General features: G+C 41.0%; 1 protein-coding gene across 1 annotated transcript in view; it reads left to right on the top strand.

Annotated features, from left to right (window-relative positions):
- LOC126260723 (Down syndrome cell adhesion molecule-like protein Dscam2) overlaps positions 1–24,349 on the top strand; it is a 329,702-nt gene that overhangs the window by 112,245 nt on the left and 193,108 nt on the right. Inside the window, exon 10 of the mRNA XM_049958060.1 lies at positions 19,178–19,326. Within this exon, the coding sequence (XP_049814017.1) occupies positions 19,178–19,326 (149 nt within the window). The remainder of the gene's footprint in view (positions 1–19,177; positions 19,327–24,349) is intronic.

The raw sequence follows: 24,349 nt of genomic DNA, 5'->3' as shown, positions 1-24,349 counted from the left end.
AGCTTCCACTACTAACCACCTTTTTTAAATGTGTAAGTCAGGCTTCTCCAACCCCACAATGTTTACTGTATGGCCAGGGCCATACAAGAGGGTGGCGAGAAAGGCTCTGCCAAGGCCGCAGGAACAGAGGAGGAGCGTTAATGTTCCACCAGTCTTCTGCCTACGAATAGAAGCCTTGCCCTCTTACGTGACTGTAAACGCTCACTACGGGATCAGTGTCACTTCTGGACACTACGGTTACATGTGACTAGGGTGACCAAATTATTTTCGGTGAAAACCGGGACACATTCACCCAGGTTTCTTAATTTTAAATATTAATGTTTTGTTGATACATTTTGTTAACCCGATTATTATAACTAATAAGAGGATACAAAAGATTGATATAAACTAAATTATCTGTATAATTAATGACATTTAATAAACGTAGACAGTAATAAAGAAATGTATTACGATTTTACAAAATTTTACAGCCATTCAACTTTTAATCAATTAATATTAACATGAGCTTTCATATCACTGAGCACTTGTAGATGGAATTGACTGTCCTTGGAGAAAAGGGTATTTTTTCACTGCCTCCAGCCTTCTTGATCATCTCTTTGTTCTTTGAGACACAGTGATAAAACTCGGCACAATCCATTTTGTAGTTGTACAGGATCTGCAGGATTGCTTCAAGAGAGTCCACCTCCATTCTGTTTCTTTCATCAGTCCACTGGATATTCATGAACGAAAATACTCTTTCCACATTGGCATTATGGGCTGGGATTGCAAATAAATACCTTGCAATTATTACCAACTCAGAGTAATGCTGAAGATAGTCACAGCTTTTAAAAAACACACCCACTTCTCATGACATTTCAGTGCTGTTTTTTTTTTTTTTTTTTTTCACTTGGCCGGCCGCGGTGGTCTAGCGGTTCTAGGCGCTCAGTCCGGAACCGCGCGACTGCTACGGTCGCAGGTTCGAATCCTGCCTCGGGCATGGATGTGTGTGATGTCCTTAGGTTAGTTAGGTTTAAGTAGTTCTAAGTTCTAGGGGACTGATGACCACAGATGTTAAGTCCCATAGCGCTCAGAGCCATTTCTTTCCACTTGTGAAGACTTTCTTCAACAAAATTTGTCAGTATGCCGAACTGATCAAGGAGAATGGAATCATCGATCTCAATCTCTTTACTCTTCAGATAAGAAACTGTCTCTTCAACACTTTCCTATTTTGGCACTCTCTTCAGTGACATCCAATCAAACACCGGCGATGAGGGTAAATATGAGGCGCTCCACTTGCTGAGATATTCTACACTAGTGTCATAAAACTTGTTAACTTCTACTGTAAAACTCCTTTCCGCTGCTTCTGATACATCTGCTCTTTAAAGGACAGATTTAACATTAAAAGAAATGAACTGCTGTTCTCTCCTCTTAGTAACAGTTTCCAGAGTATTTTTCAAAACATCATTTACCTCTATTATACTTTTCGTGCTTCCCTCAATTTCCTTTATCCCATGCTGCAAAGTGCTAAGCTGACTGTGAATGAACGAAAGTAGGCTTCACTTCAAGGGTTACTGAAAAACTGAACCAATATTTTGGGGGCTTTGTCTTCATTTAGGAAAAAATCATTTAACGGTTCAAACAGGCGGATTACTCTTTCAACTGCTGGAAACAGTGATAACCAGCGAGTTTTCGAGTGACACATTGCATTCATATATTCAGTTCCCACATAATCACAGAACTTCTTAAGCCTCTCTGTTCTAACAGTATATATGTAAAAGTGAGAGTTTACCTTCATGACGATAGTTTCAGCATCACAGCTTAAACTGTCAGCAGATGTCTGCACGCTATTGTGTAAAACATGTGCAGGGCACCCTATGCCTTCAATGTTTTCATGCAATGTTGCTTTTAATTTGGTAAATACGTTGCATTTGCCTTGTCTTTTTAAACCACCAAAGTTTGTGTTGCTGTTGTCTCCACAAAATGCCACACATTTTTTTCTCAAGATCAAATATTTCGATAGTATTCATACAAAATCTTGAAATTTCGTCAGATGTTTCTTTAGGTAGGGAACTCACCTTCAAAAGTTTGGTCTGAATTCCCCGATTAATATCGAAAAACTGAACAACAAACGGAATTATTTCAGTGGCCTTGTGATTGCTGGCATCAGTGGATATCCCATAGAAAGAAGACTTTTGATGTATTCAAGGCTTTCCTTTACACTCTGGGGAGCAATAACTCCTTTCACTAAGGCTGATACTTTAGTTCTTGCTGAACTAAACTTTTTTGCAATGGAAGAATCATCAAACCTAATGCTGTTAAGCTTATTAGTACAATCACTAGATCTATAAGTTGGGTGATGTTTTACCGTGTGGTAGGCTAGTGTAAGCTCGGCTGCTCGAACTTTTCTCTCTTCACTTGACTGATGTTTCACAAAATAATTTTGTAGAGTTTTACTGCAGCTCGGTGCACTGTATCTGTTAATGTGTTTCTTTGACCTGATGTGATCAACTATGTCGGAACGTCCACCATGACTTATACTAATAAAACAGTTACATACGGAACACTCTGCTTCGTAACGAAAACGACCTTTCTTAATGAAATTGCATTCCTTGGAATGGAGCAAAAATTCGAAAAAATGGACGCATTTCACGACTGACGTGGGGTCACCAATATGAGCAGATGGTAGCACGGGCCGGTATTTACCAACACATTGTCTTTACAGTAAGTTGGTGTTCCGCATATCAACGCATTTCTGTGAAGTTCTCATGCATGGTTTCATGTACAACGCATTCAGGAACCACGATTTGCTCATTCTCCCCCGGTGAATGTATGTAGTGTTAGGTTTCCAGCTTCCACTACTAACCACCTTTTTTAAATGTGTAAGTCAGGCTTCCCCAACCCCTAATATGAGAAAAAACTATTGCAGTTTGTTTGACAAAACATCAACTACTACACTGTTCTGACAATGAGTGTGTGAGTAAGTGGCGCGACAATCGAACGGTTTCATAGCTCTGTTACAGTAATACAACTTACTACTTGTTGGCCAAAGTACCGCTCAAAGTAAATTATTGCCTGAGTGTATCAATACTGATACTGTTATTACTTGTATGGGGCAATGGAGGTTTTAGACAGATAAGCTAAAATACATTAATTTCTTGTGTTGTATTTCCTTTAATAAAGCGAAATCCCAAAAATTTGAGAAAGTTTCACGAAATGTATTTAAAAACTGAATTCCGGGACTTTTGAGCGTCCCGAAACAAATTTTCGGGACACCGGAACACAGGGATGAAAACCGGGACAATCCCGGTTTTCCGGGACGTTTGGTCACCCTACATGTGACATCTTCCGGAAGGCGAAAACCGAATTTCGGAAACCGTTTCTGTCGTGTTTACATATTAAGGTCTGGAGCGGCTTTGCTAGCCCAGTTAAATACGGCGGCTGGAAAACAGCTGATCCAATTTATGATTCAGTCAACACAGTCGTTATTTCTTTTCAATTAATCAGATAGAGAGCTTGATGTTCATTTTAATATTTCTGCTTCTCCTTCGCTGCACGATAAGTCTATATTAACCGAATACTCTTAAAACACTACGTAACTTGACAACCCAAGCACGTTTCAAAACCGATTGCGTTTGCATGGTAACGAAAATCGACTGCAGAATTGGGAAACAGGTATCTGATACCCAGAATCGATTTTGAAGCGTTTACATGAGCACTCAATAATGGTATTGGGAAATCTGTTTACGAAATCCGGTTTCGGGAGCCCCATGTAAACGAGTTGACAGTATCACTGCGTCCAAGTAGCAACTTCAGTAAAAGCTGCAACCGAATAGACGTCTATCGCTGTATGGTATATCTGGGAACAATGCACCTGCTCTTTGTTCACACAACTGCCTGAAGAGCGGACTAGTGTTCAACAATGTAGTTCTTGCTGCTACCGTGCTATTTCGCCAAAGCATTGTAGATCTCAAAGGTCGTCTAGCCGGTGCTGAAGCAAATACAGTATGCTATTTGATCGAAAGCTACCTATTGTTGCACAGTCCTAACAACTGAGGACTGGACGAAACGCAACAGAGAAGGAAACAAGCAGAAAGCGTGGAGGAGATAATTATGTGATTTACTTGCCCCTCCAGCGAGTACTTTTTACTGCTCCAAAGTTTCGTTTGGAACGATCTACTGTATAAATGAAAAAGAATTGTAGAATAAGCGTTCTGTTGCTGATTAATAATATTACAAGAGTTGTTATTGTTTTTACCTGTAGGTACTCTGTTAATCTACATAGTGCCCTAGTGTAAACAGACATATGGGCATGTTCTGTCATTGTCCGTGTAATGTCGTTAAAGGCGTCTTCACGCTGAAAACCAACTCCAACTAACTCAACTGACAACTATTTTCAGCTCGAAGTTTGACTTAGTTTTCAACAGTTGTTTGAAGTCGCGAGTCTGAACAACTAGTTGAGGGAAGTTCTGTCTAGAGTTTGTAGTGTATGGTCCTTGAGCAAAAATACGGCATAGTTGTGTGACGTGCGCATGTGCTGTGTCGTCTGCTCTGTTTCTTTCGTCGTCTGCTACGTTTCTTTCGACAATGGCGACGTGCGATTGGTCAACAGATCTAACAGTTCAATTTTTGTTCGAATTGAAATGAGGAAACCTCTGAGGGCGTCCTGATTCTGCATATAAAGACAGATATAAAGGGAAAGATTTGCTGAAAGAAGTTTCGGATAAAGTTGGCAGGCCGCTTGTGGATTGTGAAATGAAAGGGACAAATATGAAAAAACAGTACAATCGTGAGCTTTGTAAAACGCACAAAACTAAAAATTGGGTGCGTGACAACTGAGATCTACGTTCCGAAGTGGATATTTTACGAGCATATTAAAATTGTGGAAGGCGTAAACAAGCCGGGGAGACAAATATTTACAGTCGTAAGTAAAATGTCATTCACTAGCGTAATTGAAGCTGAAAGATTTTTAGTCAGAAATTTTGTTGTTACTTCTGCATTTTCACTGGAAATTTATTTATTTCTCTTGTCATATCACTTTGTCAAGTTGTGATACAAAGTACTTTGCAAGTTAATGGCTTCTATTGTTAATAACGAAAGCTATAAGGATTTCGTTCGGAAGTTTTTAACGACATTTGTCTTTTCACTCGATATTTATTTATGCGTATTTCTCTTGCCATTTCACTTTACCAACATCCGATACATAATAGATTGCAAATTGATCCCTTATATTCCTTGCGGTTCTTCTTGCGTTGCCTCCCTTTCTCTGAAGACATGCCTCCCTTTACGGACACATCCTCCAACTGCCATCCGAACCCTGCCTGTTTCTGGATCTTCCACACCAAAACTGCCAGGTGGTGAGTAAACTGTGCCACTTTCTTTATTTCTTCCCAAATTGTGCAAAGACACAGCTGCAGAAGTCGCTAACGTTGTTTTTAAGGACTTAGGTGCATTGCTGTTCTAAGACACCGAAAAACTGCTAACAATATTCCAAAAAAATTCTCCACAATTCTTCTAGCGCGGAATGGCATTCTTTCCTGGCTGCTTTTCTCTTGCTACCCTGCGTATGGTTTCATCAAGTACTCTGAAAGAGCAAAAGCATTATCTCGCACCATAAGAAATGGCACATCCTCGTTTCTTCCAGGAAGTGGTCTTGGTGTGGGTAGAGCAGTCGTTTCCTTAGAAAATCGCTCACCCATCTTGGAGCGGCTGAAGACATCACACACCACCATCTGAAATACTTCCTCCCATACCTACTTCGTAACTGATTACGTTGTAATGCGCGTTTACCTATGCTAGTAGCACAACTCTAAATGTTCCTGTGTAATTATAATATAATGACGCAGTTCCAGCAGGCTGCACTGTTTCAGTATGTCGGCCATCTATTGCACCAATACAATGTGGCAAGTGCTATATTGTTTCAAATCCATTTGATACTTCTTCCCATTCTGCTTTTGTAGGTGGTTCCTATAAAAGTAAGAAAAAATACTTTTAAAATTTAATCGCTGTCTTAGTAAGTAGCTTTAGGGGGGACACTGTTTTAATGTTTACATTTTGGGTATCTCAGAATTCATCAGAAACATTTAATGTGCACCACGTAGCCACCACTGAAGAGGGTAGTGATGATAACAATGATGAATCAGATGAAGTTTTAATCAATGCAACTGAAATCCGATGTACAAGCTTTAATGAAGAAGTCCCAGCTGTTACAACAAACATGTTTGCACCTGCAGTGCTGTCACCATCATCACAATCAACTGCACACTCCCCATTGCTTTCAATATCTGCGAGGGGTCCCAGTTTTGCAAAGAAGAGGAAGATGACCCCTGCTACAGAGCAAGCTGTAATGTGCATGAAGTCAGTTGCTTCGTCATTGCAAAATAAAAAACAGTCAAACACAACAAACAAATACTCTGCATTTGCAGACTGATTTCAGCTGAAGTCAGAGACACAAGGAATGAGAAAGTGCTTATTAAAGTAAAACAAAAAAATTCTGATTTTACGTATCATGTTACAGAAATGCTTACTGAGCAGGCTGAAGCCCAAGCTGCTGCTGCTACAGCAGAAAGAGTGACATTATTTTGTGCAGCTGAAAATAAGGCTGCAGGTACAGACAATACACAGGCCGAACTTTTGAGCTTTCAGATTAAATTTCATGCCGCAGTTTTAAGTGCATTTACTGATAGTTTAGTAGTGTGCTAATTACGTTTGCTGTCCCTTTATATCTGTAGAGTATCGTCATCTCTCAAGTAATTTCCAGTAAAAAACTTCTGAACCACTGTTTACATAGTCGCGAGTAGGCCTAATTTTTCGTACACGTATTTTCATTGTTTTCCGGTAACTTAATTGTCTTTCTGTCACTAAAATCGATTTGTACAATGAGTGTAAAGTGCCTGACGTGCCGTAGAATCGTTAGCTCCGGGGTCCGGTGTGATGGATGTAGTAACTTTCTTCATTGGGTTGATTGTAGTGGCGTGGGAATTGGGAAAATGAGCGAGACCCATCAGTGGTTCTGTAGGCTATGCAGTAGAGATAGAAAGATTGTGGAACAGGAGGGGAAAATTGCTGCCCTTCAGGCTGAGTTAGATGAGGCTAGGCGAGAACTGGGCAGGTTAAGGGGGGAGAAGGGTAAACAGGGGTGGGAAGTGGCAACAGGCGTAAGGAACAGGCCAAGAAATTCTTCTGACAGCTTTGTTATTAGTGTATAAAATAGGTTTGACCTGTTGCCTCAGTCACAAACTGATGAGCCTCTCACAGAAGTAGATGTAGACGGCTCAACAAGCTTTCAGCAGCAAATTGAATAAGAATGTAGGGAAGTCTGCAAAGAGAAAGAAAGTCTTGTTGCTAGGTAGTTCGCATGCTAGGGCTGTGGGCCAACTTCTGCAGGATGAATTAGGGTCAGAATACCAGGTCACAAGTTTTTTCAAACCTAGTGCTGGACTGGGGCAGGTTACATAGGATTTAGGTGCACTATGTAGAGGCTTTACTAAGGAAGATGCCGTGGTTATTGTGAGTGGGCCGGGCAACAGTATTGACAGAGATCCAGGGTACAGCATAGAGTGTGACCTGGCAAAGACTACATCAACATCGAGTCATACCAGTGTTGGGTTTGTGTCGGTTCTGGAGCGCCACGACCGACCTCATTTGAGCTCTCCTGTCAGAAGAGTTAATTTGGAGTTGGAACGGGTACTTGGATCTGGTGCAGGGTCACACATTGGTGTTTTTCCTGTTGATTCACTCTGTAGGTGGGACTATACTAGACATGGCCTACATCTTAACAAGAAAGGGAAGGGTAAACTGACTGGGCTGATAGCAGAAAATTTAAAGGGGGGAGGAACTTACATCTCATGGTGGAAACTCTTTTTTAGTGTAAGATCAGTGTCCAGTGGGAAACTCAGCAAGGCAAGTACTAAAGATGTTAAAGAAGTTCAAGATATTCACAAAAGTAAAGTGAAAGATAATGTTAGTATATTTCATCAAAATATTGGGGGATTGAAGAATAAAATTGATGAGCTTCTGCTTTGTTTAGAAGATATAGAAACTGAGAATGTAATAGATGTACTATGCCTGTCTGAGCACCACATTGTCACTGACATGCAAAAGGTTAGCATCGAAGGGTACAAATTAGCTGCACATGTAAGTAGAGATAATATGATGAGAGGAGGAGTTGCCGTATATGTCAAAAGCTTCCACAGCATAAAAAATTTAGAAACTAAAAAATTTTGTGTAGTGCAATATATGGAAGCATGTGCCACTGAACTTAAACTAAATGATGGCACTTCCATAATTGTAACAGTGTATAGGTCCCCCTCAGGGAATTTCCAGCTATTTCTAGAAAACTTGGATGCTTTGTTGTGCTATCTGTCAGACAGGGGGAAGCAAATTATCATTTGTGGGGATTTCAATGTTGATTCCCTGATAGAGTGTAATAGGAAGAATGACCTTGTAGTATTACTCAGTTCTTTCAATTTGAGCTTCGTCATTGATTTTCCTACTCGGATAACAAAGAACAGCAGTACATTGATAGACAACTTTTTTATAGACCAAGATAAGTTTAAGGACATAAATGCTTATACTGTTGAGAATGTTCTTTCAGTGATGTAATTGTAAATGATGTTTTTCACAAAATTATTAAGTGGTTCTCAGCAAATGGACTCTCTTTAAATTTTGATAAAACACAGTATATACAGTTCTGTACAGTAAATGGCACAACTCCAGTAATAAATATAGACTTTGAACAGAAGTCTGTAGCTAAGGTAGAATTTTCAAAATTTTTAGGTGTGTCCATTGATCAGAGGTTAAAGTGGAAGCAACACAATGACGGTCTGCTGAAACGTCTGAGTTCAGCTACGTGTGCTATTAGGGTTATTGCAAATTTTGGTGATAAGAATCTCAGTAAATTACCTTACTATGCCTACTTTCATTCACTGCTTTCGTATGGCATCATATTCTGGGGTAATTCATCATTGAGTAGAAAAGTATTCATTGCTCAAAAACGTGTAATCAGAATAATTGCTGAAGCCTACCCACGGTCATCCTGCAGACATCTATTTAAGGAGCTAGGGATCCTCACAGTATATACAGTATATTCACTTATGAAATTTGTTGTTAATAATCCAACCCAGTTCAAAAGTAATAGCAGTGTGCATAGCTATAACACCAGGGGAAAGGATGATCTTCACTATGCAGGGTTAAATCTGACTTTGGCACAGAAAGTGGTAAATTATGCTGCCACAAAAGTCTTTGGTCAACTACCAAACAGCATCAAAAGCCTGACAGATAGCCAACTAACATTTAAAAATAAATTAAAAATATTTCTAGATGACAACTCCTTCTACTCATTGGCTGAATTTTTAGATGTAAATTAAGGGGAAAAAAACAACAACAACTTAAACATTAGTGTCATGCAATATTTTGTGTAATGTAATATCTTGTACAGACATCTTTTATTAATCTGACACGTTCCACATCATTATGAAGTGTCGTATTCATGATCTATGGAACAAGTATTAATCTAATCTAATCTAATACTGGCAATGTGTTAGTGAGGAAACAGAATGATATCTTTTCTTTTTTAAAAAAAATTATTAGAGCCAAAATCAGTCAATATTTACAACAAAAATTATTTCAAATTATCAATGTTTGTATTTTATCTTTAAGGCTGCAACATTTATTATGTTCCATCTTGGATCTTAAAAACATATTTTCATTGCTTCCTTTCAGAGGGAAATTTTGGCAAGATATACTATATCTGAGTGTAAGTGCATACACTTCAAATGTTTTGGGCAACCTATACTATTTTGCTTAAAGGTTAGATATCTGGCAACTACTATTGATATCAGAGACATTAACAATAACTTTCAGTTTCTTGCCTTCAGATAGTGGGTTGTTGGGAAGGAATTGAATATGTAGTTAGTGCATGTATAAATGTTTTAAGAATATATAGTAAGTAAAATTATACTACTTACTTTTACGAAATCCGTGACACATTCACGATAACCCAGCACCCTCTAGCACAGTTTCGCTAATGTTGGACAGTGATATTCGATGAGAGTATGTTAATTTGTACAATTATCACCTGTTGCCAAAAATTAAAGGGGTACAAGAAGTTGTTCTGTTGGTGACAGTGCAGCTCAAAAATTTGTCTTTCTATTGAAAATTTGGTGCTGCTAGGCCAAGAGTTATTCACTCTGCCCACATGTCATTCTGACAAAATTCTTGAAACCTTGACTATCTTCAACACAGAGCTCCTCCAATAAGCTCCATGAGTTTCTCTTTGTGACAAACACTTTCTGGACAACAAGCATCTCTTTTTGGGTCCATTTTCTTGACAAACAATTACACCAAGAATTATAGCACAAATTGCTAATGCATCTTCACAATCAGAATCCATTTCTGTTGCTTTTATGTAACAAAAAATAAAAATGCCAAATGTATGTTTACAAGAGTTTGAAACCATTGCCAAACTTACAACAGTTGTATGATTTTGTTTGTTGGAATTGGTTTTTGGTGTGAAGGTACGTACCTTAGACCTCTGGGTGTAGGCTGTACACCTTTTTTCATGTATTTGCGTAGATATTTTATCATTGTTGTTCCACCCATGAAACTCTCACACACACTAATGAGTAGAAAATCTTAAGTTTCTTTGTTAATCACTGTGTTATTGCTTAACTATGTAGTTCACATATTGGCTCTGAGCACTATGGGACTTAACATCTATGGTCATCAGTCCCCTAGAACTTAGAACTACTTAAACCTAAGGACAGCACACAACACTCAGCCATCATGAGGCAGAGAAAATCCCTGACCCTGCCGGGAATCGAACCCGGGAACCCGGGCGTGGGAAGCGAGAACGCTACCGCACGACCACGAGATGCGGGCCTGTTCACATATTAAATCTCACATGAGTGACAAGCTATAGTGCCTGATGGTTGTGCTCATTATGAGTTTATTAAGTCTACTTGCAAAATATTTTATCCAGAGATCTACAATCATCAGTGTAAAATACAATGCAGTTTACTTTTTAACATTAACCATAATGACTGATAACCAAATTTCAAGACAGTCTGCACAAGCTAGCGCCTGAAACGGCAGGCAAGTGCCAGTTCTTTTTGTATTTACCTGTTTCTTACATAACTGACCCATCTGTAATAAACACACAAGTATATAGAGTAGATCATTTCTTTAAACTAAGTTTGACATGTGACCCTTGGAAAGACACAATAAGGTAAGCAGTAATAATGTTACAAAAGGAGGAAAAGTAAAATTGGATTAAAGTTATACATAAGTGGTAAACTGACAGATTAAATAACAAGTGAAACATAAAAGAAAGAGACCAGTGGAAAGTACCATATATGTTAAAGGGTAATATTCTTAGAGCATATATCACATCTAGATATTATATTTCTAGGAGTTAGAAACACTTCCAAACCAAAAGTGTATCTACATAGTTGCTCAATCTCACATTGCATCACACATAAATTTTACAGCCCTTGGAGGGCTTTTCACTCTGATTTAGAAACTTCCAAACTGTAAAAAGACTAGCCATAAAAAAACTGCCTCAGAGGCTCCTTAAGCTTGGACTTCTATCTACTAAATTTACTTCTGAAGGGAGAACATTATAAACTTTTCTGCCAGTGTACTGCAAATCTTTTTGTACCATCATCAGATTTCACAATCACTGCAAAAGTCATGCTTCCTCTTTGTATTTTGTTCGTCATATTCACTATTTACATCTCGGTATTTTTACTAATAAAACACATCAGCAGAGATAGATAGTTAAATCAAATGATGACAAAAAAATGATGCAAGAGTCATTACCTGACATTTCCACGTAGTTAAAATTAGAGAGAGCACACTCATCAATTTTTGCATATACATGCCTGAAGTAGGTTGCAATCTAAATTTTAATTCATTTTTATGATTGACTTACTACGAGCCCTACATAAATAACGATTTTTCCGTGCCATGTGAATAGAACTAATAATAATTGGCGGTGATTGATAATTTATGTTTCTTGAGTAATTTTGATCACGATGCTCAGATAATGGTCAAAATCTAGGTGCATGTCACGTGTTACTACTTAAATCACCAAAATAAGATTTTATTATACATTAATTTCAAGTAATGTATGACAAAGTAATACATTTTTCTTTTTTTTTTAGAAAAAAATAGATAAGATAGTGTAGAATAGAGCTTCCACAGTCCTTTAGTACTACAGGCCCCAGCATGACATTAAACCATCCCTGTGTAGCACATCAAAATAATAAAAGGGTTTTTATCAGTAAAACAACAACTCTGAATGTTGTTAGACTGTAAAATGAAATGTAAAGATGATACAAAAGTAACAGTTAAGTTTATGTAGTAACACGATTCATGTTTCTGTCGCACTTCACATAGTGTAGACCGAGAACCGTCTGATAGGCATGCCCAATGTCAAATGGCTGGGCACGGCCGGTGCTGTGTGGGTTGTTGTTGTTCCGCCGGCAGAGGTCGCGGCCAAATTCGCGCGTGCCCTCTGGTGGACGGGACTTTACTTGCAGCGCCGTGCCAATGTGCGCCTCCAGTGATCTTTCTGGTGGCTACTCCACTCCTCCTCCTTCGGGGAGTGAAGCCACTGTGATCCACTGCGTCGGAAGGTGGAGCGTCGTGCAGTAGCGATGACCTCCACGTCCATTGGAAGGCTGGAGTTGAGGGGATCTGCCAACCCTCAAGCCGGAACTTTCGAATATGGCTGGAAGTGACCCACACGAAGAGGCCCCCGTCGTCCACCACCGGAGCCCGGGACAGAATGGGCGACAAGCCATCGAACTCTGGATCCTGGTCCACCTCCTGAGAAAGTGGGCCTGCGAGGGGGGCCGGGGCATCTCTAACTATGATGATGCCGGTGCAGGAGCTACTGGAGGCCGCCAAGGCTGAGAACCATCGCAGCAGGGCGGAGTCACAGGTGGGAAGGGCAATAGCGTCCCTTGAGAAAACAACACAGGTGGCGGCAATGGGGAAGCCGGCACCCGAGGGGTCGGAGGGTGGGTGTCCAAACGTGGACGTAGCTGATTTTGGTGACGACGTACCTCCCGGTCCCCCGCCGGCAAGGTATATAGCTGGCGGCCATTGCGGTGCAGAACCACCACCGGTATCCAAAGTGGATTGCAACCAAACCCACGTGCCATGACAGACATACCCGGAGGAAAGCGGGGTACCGCGTTTTGCGAAGACTGGCGAGGACCAGGCCGGAGGAGGTACAGCAGAGTCCTAGGTTGGCGCCCATGGAGGACCTCTGTGGGGCTGCGTTCTCCCATCGGTGTGGTCAGGTATGCCGTCAGGAAAAACGTCAATGCCTCATCCGCAGGAAATTTGTGCACATACTTTTTCATCTGCGTCTTAAATGTGCACACCATGTGCTCGGCTTCCCATTCGGTTGTGGATGAAAGGGGGGAGAGCAAACATGCCGAATACCGCAGCGCCTACAAAAATCCTGGAAGGTCTGCGAAATAAACTGAGGTCCATTGTCCGATATCAGGGTGACTGGCAGACCTACCACAGAAAAGATTTTTGCTAGTGCCTGGATTGCAACTTCTGAAGTGGTTGAGGAGCAGCGAACCACATATGGGAATCGGGAATAAACATGAATGACAATGAGCCAAAAGCCATTGAGAAAGGGGCCCGCAAAATCTATGTGAACATGCCTGCGTTGCAGGTGGCCATGAAGACAACGCTGACCTGGGAGACACCTGTTGGCTCGCACTCTGGGAACAGGCGGCTACCAAGTCCTCAGTTTCTCTGTCAATACCAGGCCAGTACACATGTCTGTGAGCCAAGGTTTTAGTACAGGAAACACCCAAGTGCCCCTCATGTAATAACGTGAGGACCTCCCTTCGCAAACTTGCAGGAACAACCACGCGAGGAGCTGTATCATCAGTAGTCAGAAGGAGAAATCCTTCCAAGACTGAGAGGTGGTCTCGTAGAACAAAATAATTATGAAGAGGGTCCGAGGCCCGGCCTGGGGGTCGGGACGACCACCCCTGCTGAACGAGGCAAACTACTTGCCGGAGAACCGGGTCAGCTGCCGTTTCCCTGGTGACTCTAGAACTAGTGATCGGGAAGCCATCAACCGCTTGGCAGGACGCCACATCCAAATGAAAACACATAATCTCCTACTGATCAAACTTAGGATCCGGGCCCACCGGAAGACGGGAAAGAGCGTCAGTGTTGGCATGCTGTCCGGTTGGGCAAAAATGAATGTCATAATGGTACTTAGAGAGGAACAACGCCCAGCGCTGCAGTCTGTGGGACGCCCTATCCAGAATCTGAGAGGCGGGGCCAAATAACGATATTAATGGCTTATGGTCAGTGATTAACTGAAACTTCGTGCCATAGAAGAAAGGGTGAAACTTCATTAACAGCGTAGACAAGGGCCAAAGCCTCTTTTTCCACCTGGGAGTAATGGGTCTGCACAGGACTAAGAGTTTTAGATGCAAACACCAGTGGCTGCTCGGAGCCATCCGCATTGCGATAGGCCAGGACCGCCCCCACCCCATACTGCGAAGCATCTGTAGCCAGGACCAATGGCTTATTGGGGACAAAAGTAGCCAAACAAGGCGCTGACATGAGGAGGCCCTTCAACGAGGTGAACACTCGCTCGCATGCAGGTGACCAATCAAAAGGAACACCCTTGTGCAGAAGGCAGTGCAGGGGGCGGGCTATGGTGGAAGCCCTGGGAATGAACCGGTAGTAATAGGCAATCTTGCCTAAAAAAGGTTGTAACTCCTTCAGCGAAGCGGGCCGCGGATGGTCAACGATACCTTGGACCAAACTTCCTAGCGGCTGGATGCCATGCCAAGACATGGTGTAGCCCCCATACTCAATGGACGGTTGGAAGAAGTTCGACTTACGCAGGTTGCAACGCAGGCCCACGGACCTGAATTTGAGAAAGAGGGTTCGAAGTTTGTGCAAGTGTTCCTTCGTGCTACGACCCGTGACAATTATGTCGTCCAGGTAATTAGTACAATGAGGGATTGTCGACGTGACGTGCTCAAGATAATGCTGAAATATCGCCGGGGCACTGGGTATTCCGAAGGCCAACCGCTGGTATTGGTAAAGGCCAAACGGAGTGTTGACGACTGCCAGCCGTTTGGAGTCCTCATCAAGTGGTATCTGATGATAAGCTTCCGAAAGATTGATTTTCGAACAATTCATCAGAACGAGGCAAGGGATAGGTGTCAACCACCAATTGGGAATTAATGGTGGCCTTGAAATCACCACAAAGACGTAATTTTCCCGAGGGTTTCCTGACAATAACGAAGGGCAAAGCCGACTCACTAGAAGAAATGGGAAGAACGACCCCGAGGGCTGTCAGCCGGTCTAGCTCTGCTTTTGCCTGAGGGCGGAGAGCCAAGGGGATGTGCCTCGCGCATAGAAAACGCGGGCGAGCCGACGCCTTCAACGTTAAATGGGCCTCAAAGTCTGAAACACACCCCAGGCCCTCCTCAAAGATATCCTTAAAGTCAGAGATCAAAGATTCCAATGATTGATAGGGAATGTCTTCGGAGACCAACTGTATGGCGTCTGTGATAGAAAAATCGAAAGCTTGAAAGGCATCCAATCCAAAAAGGTTAGCGGAGCTCGCATCACTGACAACAATAAAATTCAGAGGCCGAGTGACTGATTTGTAAGTAACGTCGGTAGTGAATTGACCCAGTTGGGGAATGAACTGTTTACCATAACCGCGTGGACACCGGTAAACTGGCGCCAATGGGGGTGACCCAAGGTCGGAGTAAGTTTGTGCATTCAACAAGGAAACTGCTGCACCCATATCTACTTGCAGTTGTCATCAGCGCGACCGAACCGACACCTCGATAAAGAGTTTGTGTGCCGATGCGTCGGGAACCTGGCCCAATGAAACTTCCTGAACGTCAAAGTCCATGTCCTCTGTACCTGCTTCCTTCGATTCTTTTGAGGCTGAGCGGCAAACTTTAGCAATGTGTCCTTTTTTATTACATTTGCGACAGATGGCCCAACGCTGGGGGCACTCTGACCGATCATGATGTACATAGCACAACGCACACGACGGTAACAGGGGCCGGTGGCCAGAACTCTGTTTACGCACCGTGCGGGAGCGGCCGGAACGGCCGAATTGTACCGCTCGCACATCGTCCACCCCGGACGCAGTGGACGCGGCCGCGCCACCCTGAACCGCCGCGACGGCGCACCACGCTTCCAACTGTTGACCTGCGGCGTGAGAGACTTCATACGATTGAGCAATGGACAGGACTTCCTCAAGGGAAGGGTCTTCCAACTGCAGGGCCCGTTGCTGGACCTCCCTATCCGGGGCCGAACAAACAATGACGTCGCACACCATAACGTGGTCATACGACTCTCGCGACTGCTCCATGACAAAATGACACTTGTGACTAAGACCGTGCAGGGTAGCGGCCCACGCTCGGTAAGACTGATGGGGCTGTTTCTTGCATTGATAGAACTCGACCCTAGCCGCCACAACATGTGTGTGGCGGCGATAATATGAAGACAGCAATAAACACAACGCGTCAAAAGACAAGGACGAGGGTTCCTGCAATGGCGTCAGCTGCCGCAAAACTTGATACAGCGAGGGAGATATCCAAGACAAGAAAAGAGCACGACATACCTCTGAATAGGCAACATGAAACGCCTGGAAATGCTGCCGAAGGCAACGTTCATATGCGTCCCAATCCTCCGCCGTCTCGTCATACGGGGGAAAGGGAGGAGGGAACGGCGCGGGAGCAGACTGCGTGGAGAGCAACGTCGGAAGCACTTGTTTCATGGTGGCCATGAGCTCTGTCTGCTGCTCAACCAAAACCTGCACTAAATCCTCCATGCCGTGGATAAACTGCGAAACCGGAACAACGACGCAACACGCGAAAGAACGACCATATTCGTCGCCAATTGTGTAGTAACGTCGCACTTCACATAGTGTAGACCGGGAACCGTCTGATAGGCATGCCCGATGTCAAATGGCTGGGCACGACCCGTGCTGCCTGGGTTGTTGTTCCGACGGTAGAGGTTGCGGCCGAATTCTCGCGTGCCCTCTGGTGGACGGGACTTTACTTGCGGCAACTACTGTCCGTGACGCGCCGTGCCGATGTGCGCCTCCCCCAGTCTTTCTGGTCGCTACTGCAGTGTAGGTCTCACTTTTGCACTCATTCCACATCTGCGACACGTGTACACAGACATCTAGATTTTGCCCTCTTCAGGACACTTCAGGATTACTTGAACTTTTTGCATCATTATCTGACAGACGTGATGGTGGTGTTCCTATGTAACGTATCTGGAAGTTCTGCTTGATCTGTGTATCAGATCTGGTCTTCCACAGTATGCCACAAACCACACCTTTCTGTATATCCCCATTTCCAAAATATACATGATCCAAGTTGAAATTGTTTTGGAACGCCCTGTCCAATGGACCACAGGTTTCATTGCCCTGTTAATGTTATTTTTGGAATAGTGAGAAACAAAATGCAGAAGTACTTAAGTTGTTTGTAGATAAAGTGTTTAATGTCATTGCTGTGGTAGTAGATGAGAGATTAGTGGTGGTTATTTAAATAGATAGTGTGTCAATAATGTGCCCTTATTTTTCTTCTCGTTGTTTCCATGTCTTCAACTTCAGTATGTGGAAAGTATCCTATCTGTTCGTAGAAAGCATAGTGCTCATTAGAGGTGGATAAAGATATAGAGTATGGGTCTTACTTTTAATTAAATTACCTACAATCTCATGATACTAGATGCTAATGATGCCTCTGTATGTTCTCAACTTCTTGCCTGACTGATTCTTTCCCAGTTGTTAGAGAGGTAAGACATTGCAGTGGTGCCCTTTCATTACACTCCACACACATTGCCACAAATCACAAGCTGTGTAGTCCTTTTTATACACTTGTCAAGAATTGTAATTCCATGCACAATAATAATAATAATGTAATACTTATTTTTTCAGCAATTTGTTTTCTTTGATTTCCTTCTCTCTCTCTCTCTCTCTCTCTCTCTCTCTCTCTCTCTCTCTCTCTCTCTGTCTCCCTCTCTCTCTCCGCGTCCCCTCCCCTCCCGTCCCCTCCCTCCCTCCTCCCTACTGGTGCATGCTACGATTATGAACACAGCTCTGCACACTGCAGTTATGCGAGTGTGTAAATGATGGGAATGTTGTTTCTTTCAGTCGTTTCCTCGTTTGAGCAGGAAGTCAGCCATTCTTAGTGTAGGCTTTTTTTCTTTCTGTCTCCTCCCTCAACTTCCTGTAGTTTGCTGTTCTATCTGTTGACTCATGACAGATTTGTTGTTGGCTGAAGGTACAGTCAACCTGTCAGGAATGTTATCTTCTGGCAATTAGGCTGCAAGCACATGTACACAGGTAGATCCTCACAAAAGGAGTGTAAAAGTAACCTTTTCTGTATTAACTATAGGCTCTAGTTTCTCTAATTTTTCCCATTTTTGAGACCATTAATTTTTATGCTAATTTATTCCCCAAAAGAAATCTGGATTCTGGTATATGTGAAAACATAAACATATCTACTACAATATTATTTTTGAGAAGGAAAGGTGCTTCTCATCATATAGAGGAGATGATGAGTCAAGCTTTTGGCCATTGGTCTTCAAATTCGTCAACGTCAACAGTAGACACACACACACACACACACACACACACACACACACACACACACACACACACAAATGAGGTGTGTGTGTGTGTGTGTGTGTGTGTGTGTGTGTGTGTGTGTGTGTGTGTGTGTTGTTGTTGATGAAGGCCAATGGCTGAAAGTTTTAATTGCGAAAGTCGTTTTGTTGTGCCTATCTGCGACTCAGCACCTCCGCTATATGGTGAGTAGCAACTTTGCTTCTCATAATATTGTTAGATTCCATCCTGGATTTTCCATTGTTTGACAATACTATTTTTGTCAGAGGTGAGAAGGGGGAGGTAAAAATACCCATACATTCCTCCTACCCCTTGAATATAGAGAAAAATGCTTTGCAAATCAAACTCATCCCAAGAAATATGTAAGATGCATACAGAGAAATGACTGTGTACTATATCTCAAAACTTTAATGTTTTCTGCTTCTGGGTATATGCAAAAAAGTATTAGATGTTTGAATAAAGTATTGTTATTGTAAATGCTTGATCTCTTATGCTACAAACAACCATCATTACTTACACCTTCCTAACTTAGTGTCATCCCCACAGGGTATCAGTGAAACAAGACCCAACTCCTGATGGGGTGACAGCAGAACTACAAATAGCAGCAGCTGAAGCTAGTGACAGTGGAGCATACTTTTGTCAAGCCAGCAACCAATACGGCAGTGACAAGCAGCTGGTTCAGCTTCTTGTGCAAGGTTAGTGTAGAGGTTGTGTGATAATGTCACTTTTGCTATATCACATTAGCTTTCTTGCTTCTAAAGACTGTTGAGGAGCAGTTGCACTCATTACTTACATACATCATGTGAACTGCTGCTATATTGAAGAAATAGCATTTTTGAGAAACTACATGTACAGACTTTGATTAATAATTAGGGTTGAGGAACAATAACTTATTTCTGTCTTGTTTATGGTGTCTGTATATGTGTAAACGTATTGAATGAGAAACTTGTCTGAATCAGTACCTAGAGGGTGTGGGCTGGTAGGATCCAAGGACTGTGAAATGGTGACACTGTTAAGTGTGTTCAGTGATATGACTGCAGTGTGTAATTACAGTCTGCACAGGATACAGTGACTGATTTGTAGTGATAAATTTTTATCCAAAGCACTGGGCAAGTTCATTCATCTGTTCGGAAGGGGAGGCCAATTCATGATGCGCTGCAGTGAGAGAATCGAGGCACACACCCTGTCTCAAATTATTTTACAGAAACTATTTGGTAGAAAAATGCACTTCTACATCACTTATAGCTTCATATGTTAGCTTCACGATAATGTACCCAACATTTTGTTTATTGTCATAGTTATAGTGATATTTACATTTAAGTAAGACAAGATGCAAAATTGAAAAAAATTGCAATAAAAAATAGGAGTCGCTATGATTTTGCGTTCAGTGAATAATGAATAATATGTTTCTGTGTAGGAAATTTAGCTTACATATCGAATTTTTATTTAGACTTGGGTGAAGTACTCTGTCACTAATCTCGAGAAAATTGATCATGTGTAACACATTCATTTGCAATTGTAGGTGCCAGTGATAAAGCAAGTGTGAAATATTCACAGCATTCCTCATATTTCATAAATGCTTTGAGATACCAAAATGGGATTTTGGCAAATGATAGCATGCAAAGAGGAGAAAATTTTGCCCTGTAGTTATTATGCTAAAGTTCATTATTTACCATTTTATTTCAGCAATTACTGACTTTTTCAGTTAAAGAATATAATTTTTATGATAACTGCTGAAATGAGAAGTGCTGTGATTTTTGGAACAATGTAAGTGGAGATGTAACACATTTATATTTGTGCTGATGACGTGTATTTTCATGAGCTATTGACTTTACTTTTCCTCACCATATAGGAGTTGCTTATTGCACTCAAAGCAACAGTCAATGAGTAGATTCTGCTACGTGATTGCAGGAGATTCTGATGTGCTGTACTTTTCCTCAATTTCCCACTTAATAAACCATTGTTTCACAATTCTCTCACACTTGTGGCTGCACAACATTCTAGTGGGGTGACATTTTGTAAACTCCACTGCATGGTAGATCTTTTTGAACTGTCATCATCCAAGTGTGTGGGCATGGAGGTTCTCCACTTGATATTTACAAAAAAATGTGGGCACAGGTTCAGATTAGAATGGCACTTCCCTTCCTTCATTTGGCATTTCTCCTACAGCTCACACTACTACTTTTCAGAACTGGATGGTTGAGTTTGCAGTTTAGTCTCCCCATGCCCCCCCCCCCCCAACTCTCTTCCTCTCCATCGCCCCTCCCCCTTCCTCTTTTCCAACTCCTGTCCCCCTTTTTCCAACTGCTGTCCTCATTTTATCCACCTGTCTCCCCCTATCTCCCCTCCCTATCTTCCTTTTCACTGTCACCTTCCTCCCATTTCCTCCATCCCTCCACCCACTCTCTATCCCTCATATTGCGCAGCTGCTGTCATCTGGCGAAGATCTGTCTCACACTATCCTGCTACCACCTGCATACCTCATGTGTCCTTCCCTAACATCTCCCACCTCCCACAGCTCATGAATCTAAGTTGCTGACAGGAATAATATACAGAAGAATGGAAGAGAAAAATTGAGATGTGTTTGATAATGACCATTTTGTCTTCATAAAAGATAATGGCATCAAAAAGGCAGTTCTGATTTTGCTGTTGATGATGGGAGCAAGACTGAAAAAAAATCAAGATACATTTATAGGATTTGTCAACCTGGAAAAAGCATTTGACAATGTAGAATTGTTCAAGATATTCGAAATTGTGAGAAAAATAGGAGTAGTAGAGAAACACAGGTAATATGTAATATATTAAAGACCTAAGAGGTGAAAAATAAGACAGGAAGACCAAAACTGAATTGCTCGGATTAAAAGTGGTGTAACACAGGGATGCAGTCTTTCACCCCTACTGCTCAGTCTATACATCGAAGAACCAAAGACAGAAATAAAAGAAAGCTTCAAGAGTGTGATTAAAATTCAAGGTGAAAGGATATCAGTGATGAGATTTATTGATGACATTGCTATCCTCTCTGAAAGTGAAGACAAATTACAGGATCTGTCAAATGGAATGAGTACAGAGTATGGATAGAGAGTAAACTGGAAAAAGACAAAGTAATGAGCTGTAGCAGAAATGAGAACAGCAAGAAACTTAACATCAGATTTGGGGATCACGAAGTAGACAAAGTTAAGGAATTATTCTACCTTGGAAGTAAAATAACCTGTGACAGATGAAGCAAGAACATAAAAAGTGGATTAGCTCACGCAAAGGGGTGGTTCCTGGCCAAGAAAAGTCTCCTGGTATTAAACATAGGCCTAAATTTGAGGAGGAAATTTGTGAGAATGTACATGTGGAGCATGACATTCTATGGTAGATAATCATGGTCTGTAGGAAAACCAGGATAGAAGAGAATTGAAGTGTTTTAGATTTGGTACTACAGAAGAATGTTGAAAGTTGGGTGGACTGATAAGCTAAGGAATGAGGAGGGTCTCCTCAGAATTCGTGAAGAAAGAAATGTATGGTAAACACTGACAAGAAGAAGGAACAGGATGATAGGTCATGTATTAAGATATCTGGGAATAACCTCCACAGCAGTAAAGGTATCTGTAGAGGATAAAAACTGTAGGAGAAGTTAGAGATGGAATACATTCAACAAATAATTGAGGATGTAGGGTCAAAGTGCTACTCCTAGATGAAGAGGTTAACACAAGAGAGGACTAACTAGCAACTCACAGTGCACTAAATGAACTCATAAGCATACAGCAAGTAAACATAACAACATTGTACAAGCAACTATGTGGGTTGAATGACAAACAAGTGTCGACATGGAAATTTTTCAAAATATAATATCTCGCAAACTACTCTCACTAGAATTCTGCAACGAACACCAATGACATTCTAATTTACTCTGCTTTTAATTTGTTAATGTCAATAGTCATTGTTCGATTTAAAAAAATGTGTGCGTGATTTAGCATAATTGATTATTTTTACTGCTTCATCAGAAACTGATTTTAGGTTTGGGGGAAGTTTCTTTGTCTCAAATGCTTGTCTATGCAGGATACAATGGCTAGAACTACAGTTTGGTGCTTTACTTTTTATTAGTGATACCACTTCCACTATTTTATCAGTCATTGCTTTGGCCCCATCTACAAATATCAATACAATCATTCCAATCAAGATGTTTCATATGTTTATGTTTCATATGTTTACTTATTAGCCATTCAGCATGTTTACCACACAGTTGGCTTCATAAAAATACATTTTACATATTTCATAAAAGTATAGTTGTTACTAATTTTTACATTATACGTTATGCATACATATACATACATCTTTTTAGTAGTTAGTAATTTGTACATTTTACTCACATCATCATTTTACATGTACATAAATACATATAAATACATAAACTTCTTACTAATCAGACAATTTCAGCAATAATAATTATACAGTTCAAGTTCAAGAATTAATTATACAGTTTTACACATTTTGTTAATGATAGTTATTTCTTTGTTTATACATTCCTTCCAAATTACTTCCAAGATATTCTTCAGTCGAGTAGTATGCTTTATTTTTAAGCCATGTGTTAATACCTCCTTAAGTTTAAAGTGGGTGAGGGTTTTGGCTGATTGTGGCGGTTTATTATATAACTTAAGACTTAGGTGTCTGTAACTGTTGTGTGTCAGTGACAGCCTAGAATACGGTATATCAAGCGTGCAGTTGTTTCGAGTGCTGTGCAAATGTAAATTCTTTCTCTGTGTAAATTACTGTATATTTTCTTTTATTATATTAAGCAATTATACATATAGAGATTTGGGAGGGTCATTATGTTTAATATACTGTTTCTCTTGGACCCAATCCTTGTATACATCTAATTGCTTTTTTTTTTTTTGCCATTTGAATACACAGTTTATGCCTACATTAACTGTTGTCTGTTATTTAGGTGTGACTTAGTCAAATTAAGTGGTCTGTCTGTAGTACCACAATATTCTAATTTTTTAACAATTAGCTTGTGTGATACTGAATCAAATGCTTTGCTTAAGTCTATGAGTGTTGCACAGGTGGTCAGTTTCCTTTCAAAAGTGTTGTGGATGGTTTAATTATTTGAAAAAAAAATTGTTAAATGTGTCAAAAAATTTCCTTCTGCCAGTGTTACTTGTCACTGATGTACACATAAGCAAGTCTTCTTCGACTAAATATTTATGTGGATATCGTACAATTATCAGCAAAATGGCCAGTCCCTCAACAGCAGTCAACTCGTCCACTTGCAAGACAGATTTCTTGTGTTGAAGGTGACCAACCAGTTCATGTTTGATAGAGGCTGTGAGATCATTAATTTCACGCAAAACAGTATCATTTGTAAGTGGCACTGTAGAAAGATGCTTTTCAGATTTTTCATCAAATGCACATTGTGTTATGTCTGTCACATATGATTTTATTAAATTCTCAGCGATAAGGTGTATTTCACCCCCTTGCGCAATGTGATAGCTGAATAAAATTTGATACCTCTATGACTTTTTCAGTCACAGTTTCGCTCACATACTTCATAGCTTTTGACTTCTTAATAACTGTACTTTTGTATGTAGAAAGAATTATTCATTCTTGTCTCTGGAGTCGGAATGTATAGTTTCTAAATGTCACTGCAGCTTAGCAGTTACCATGGAGCTATTCAAAAGTAGCTTGTTACATAACATGCAAAGAGGTGAACTGCTAGAATCAACAAATCAAAGA

Source organism: Schistocerca nitens, chromosome 5, assembly GCF_023898315.1.
Source record: "Schistocerca nitens isolate TAMUIC-IGC-003100 chromosome 5, iqSchNite1.1, whole genome shotgun sequence".
In the NCBI taxonomy this organism is placed as follows: domain Eukaryota; kingdom Metazoa; phylum Arthropoda; class Insecta; order Orthoptera; family Acrididae; genus Schistocerca; species Schistocerca nitens.
Note: the sequence above shows the minus strand (reverse complement) of the source record. Positions and strands in the feature narration are given on the sequence as shown.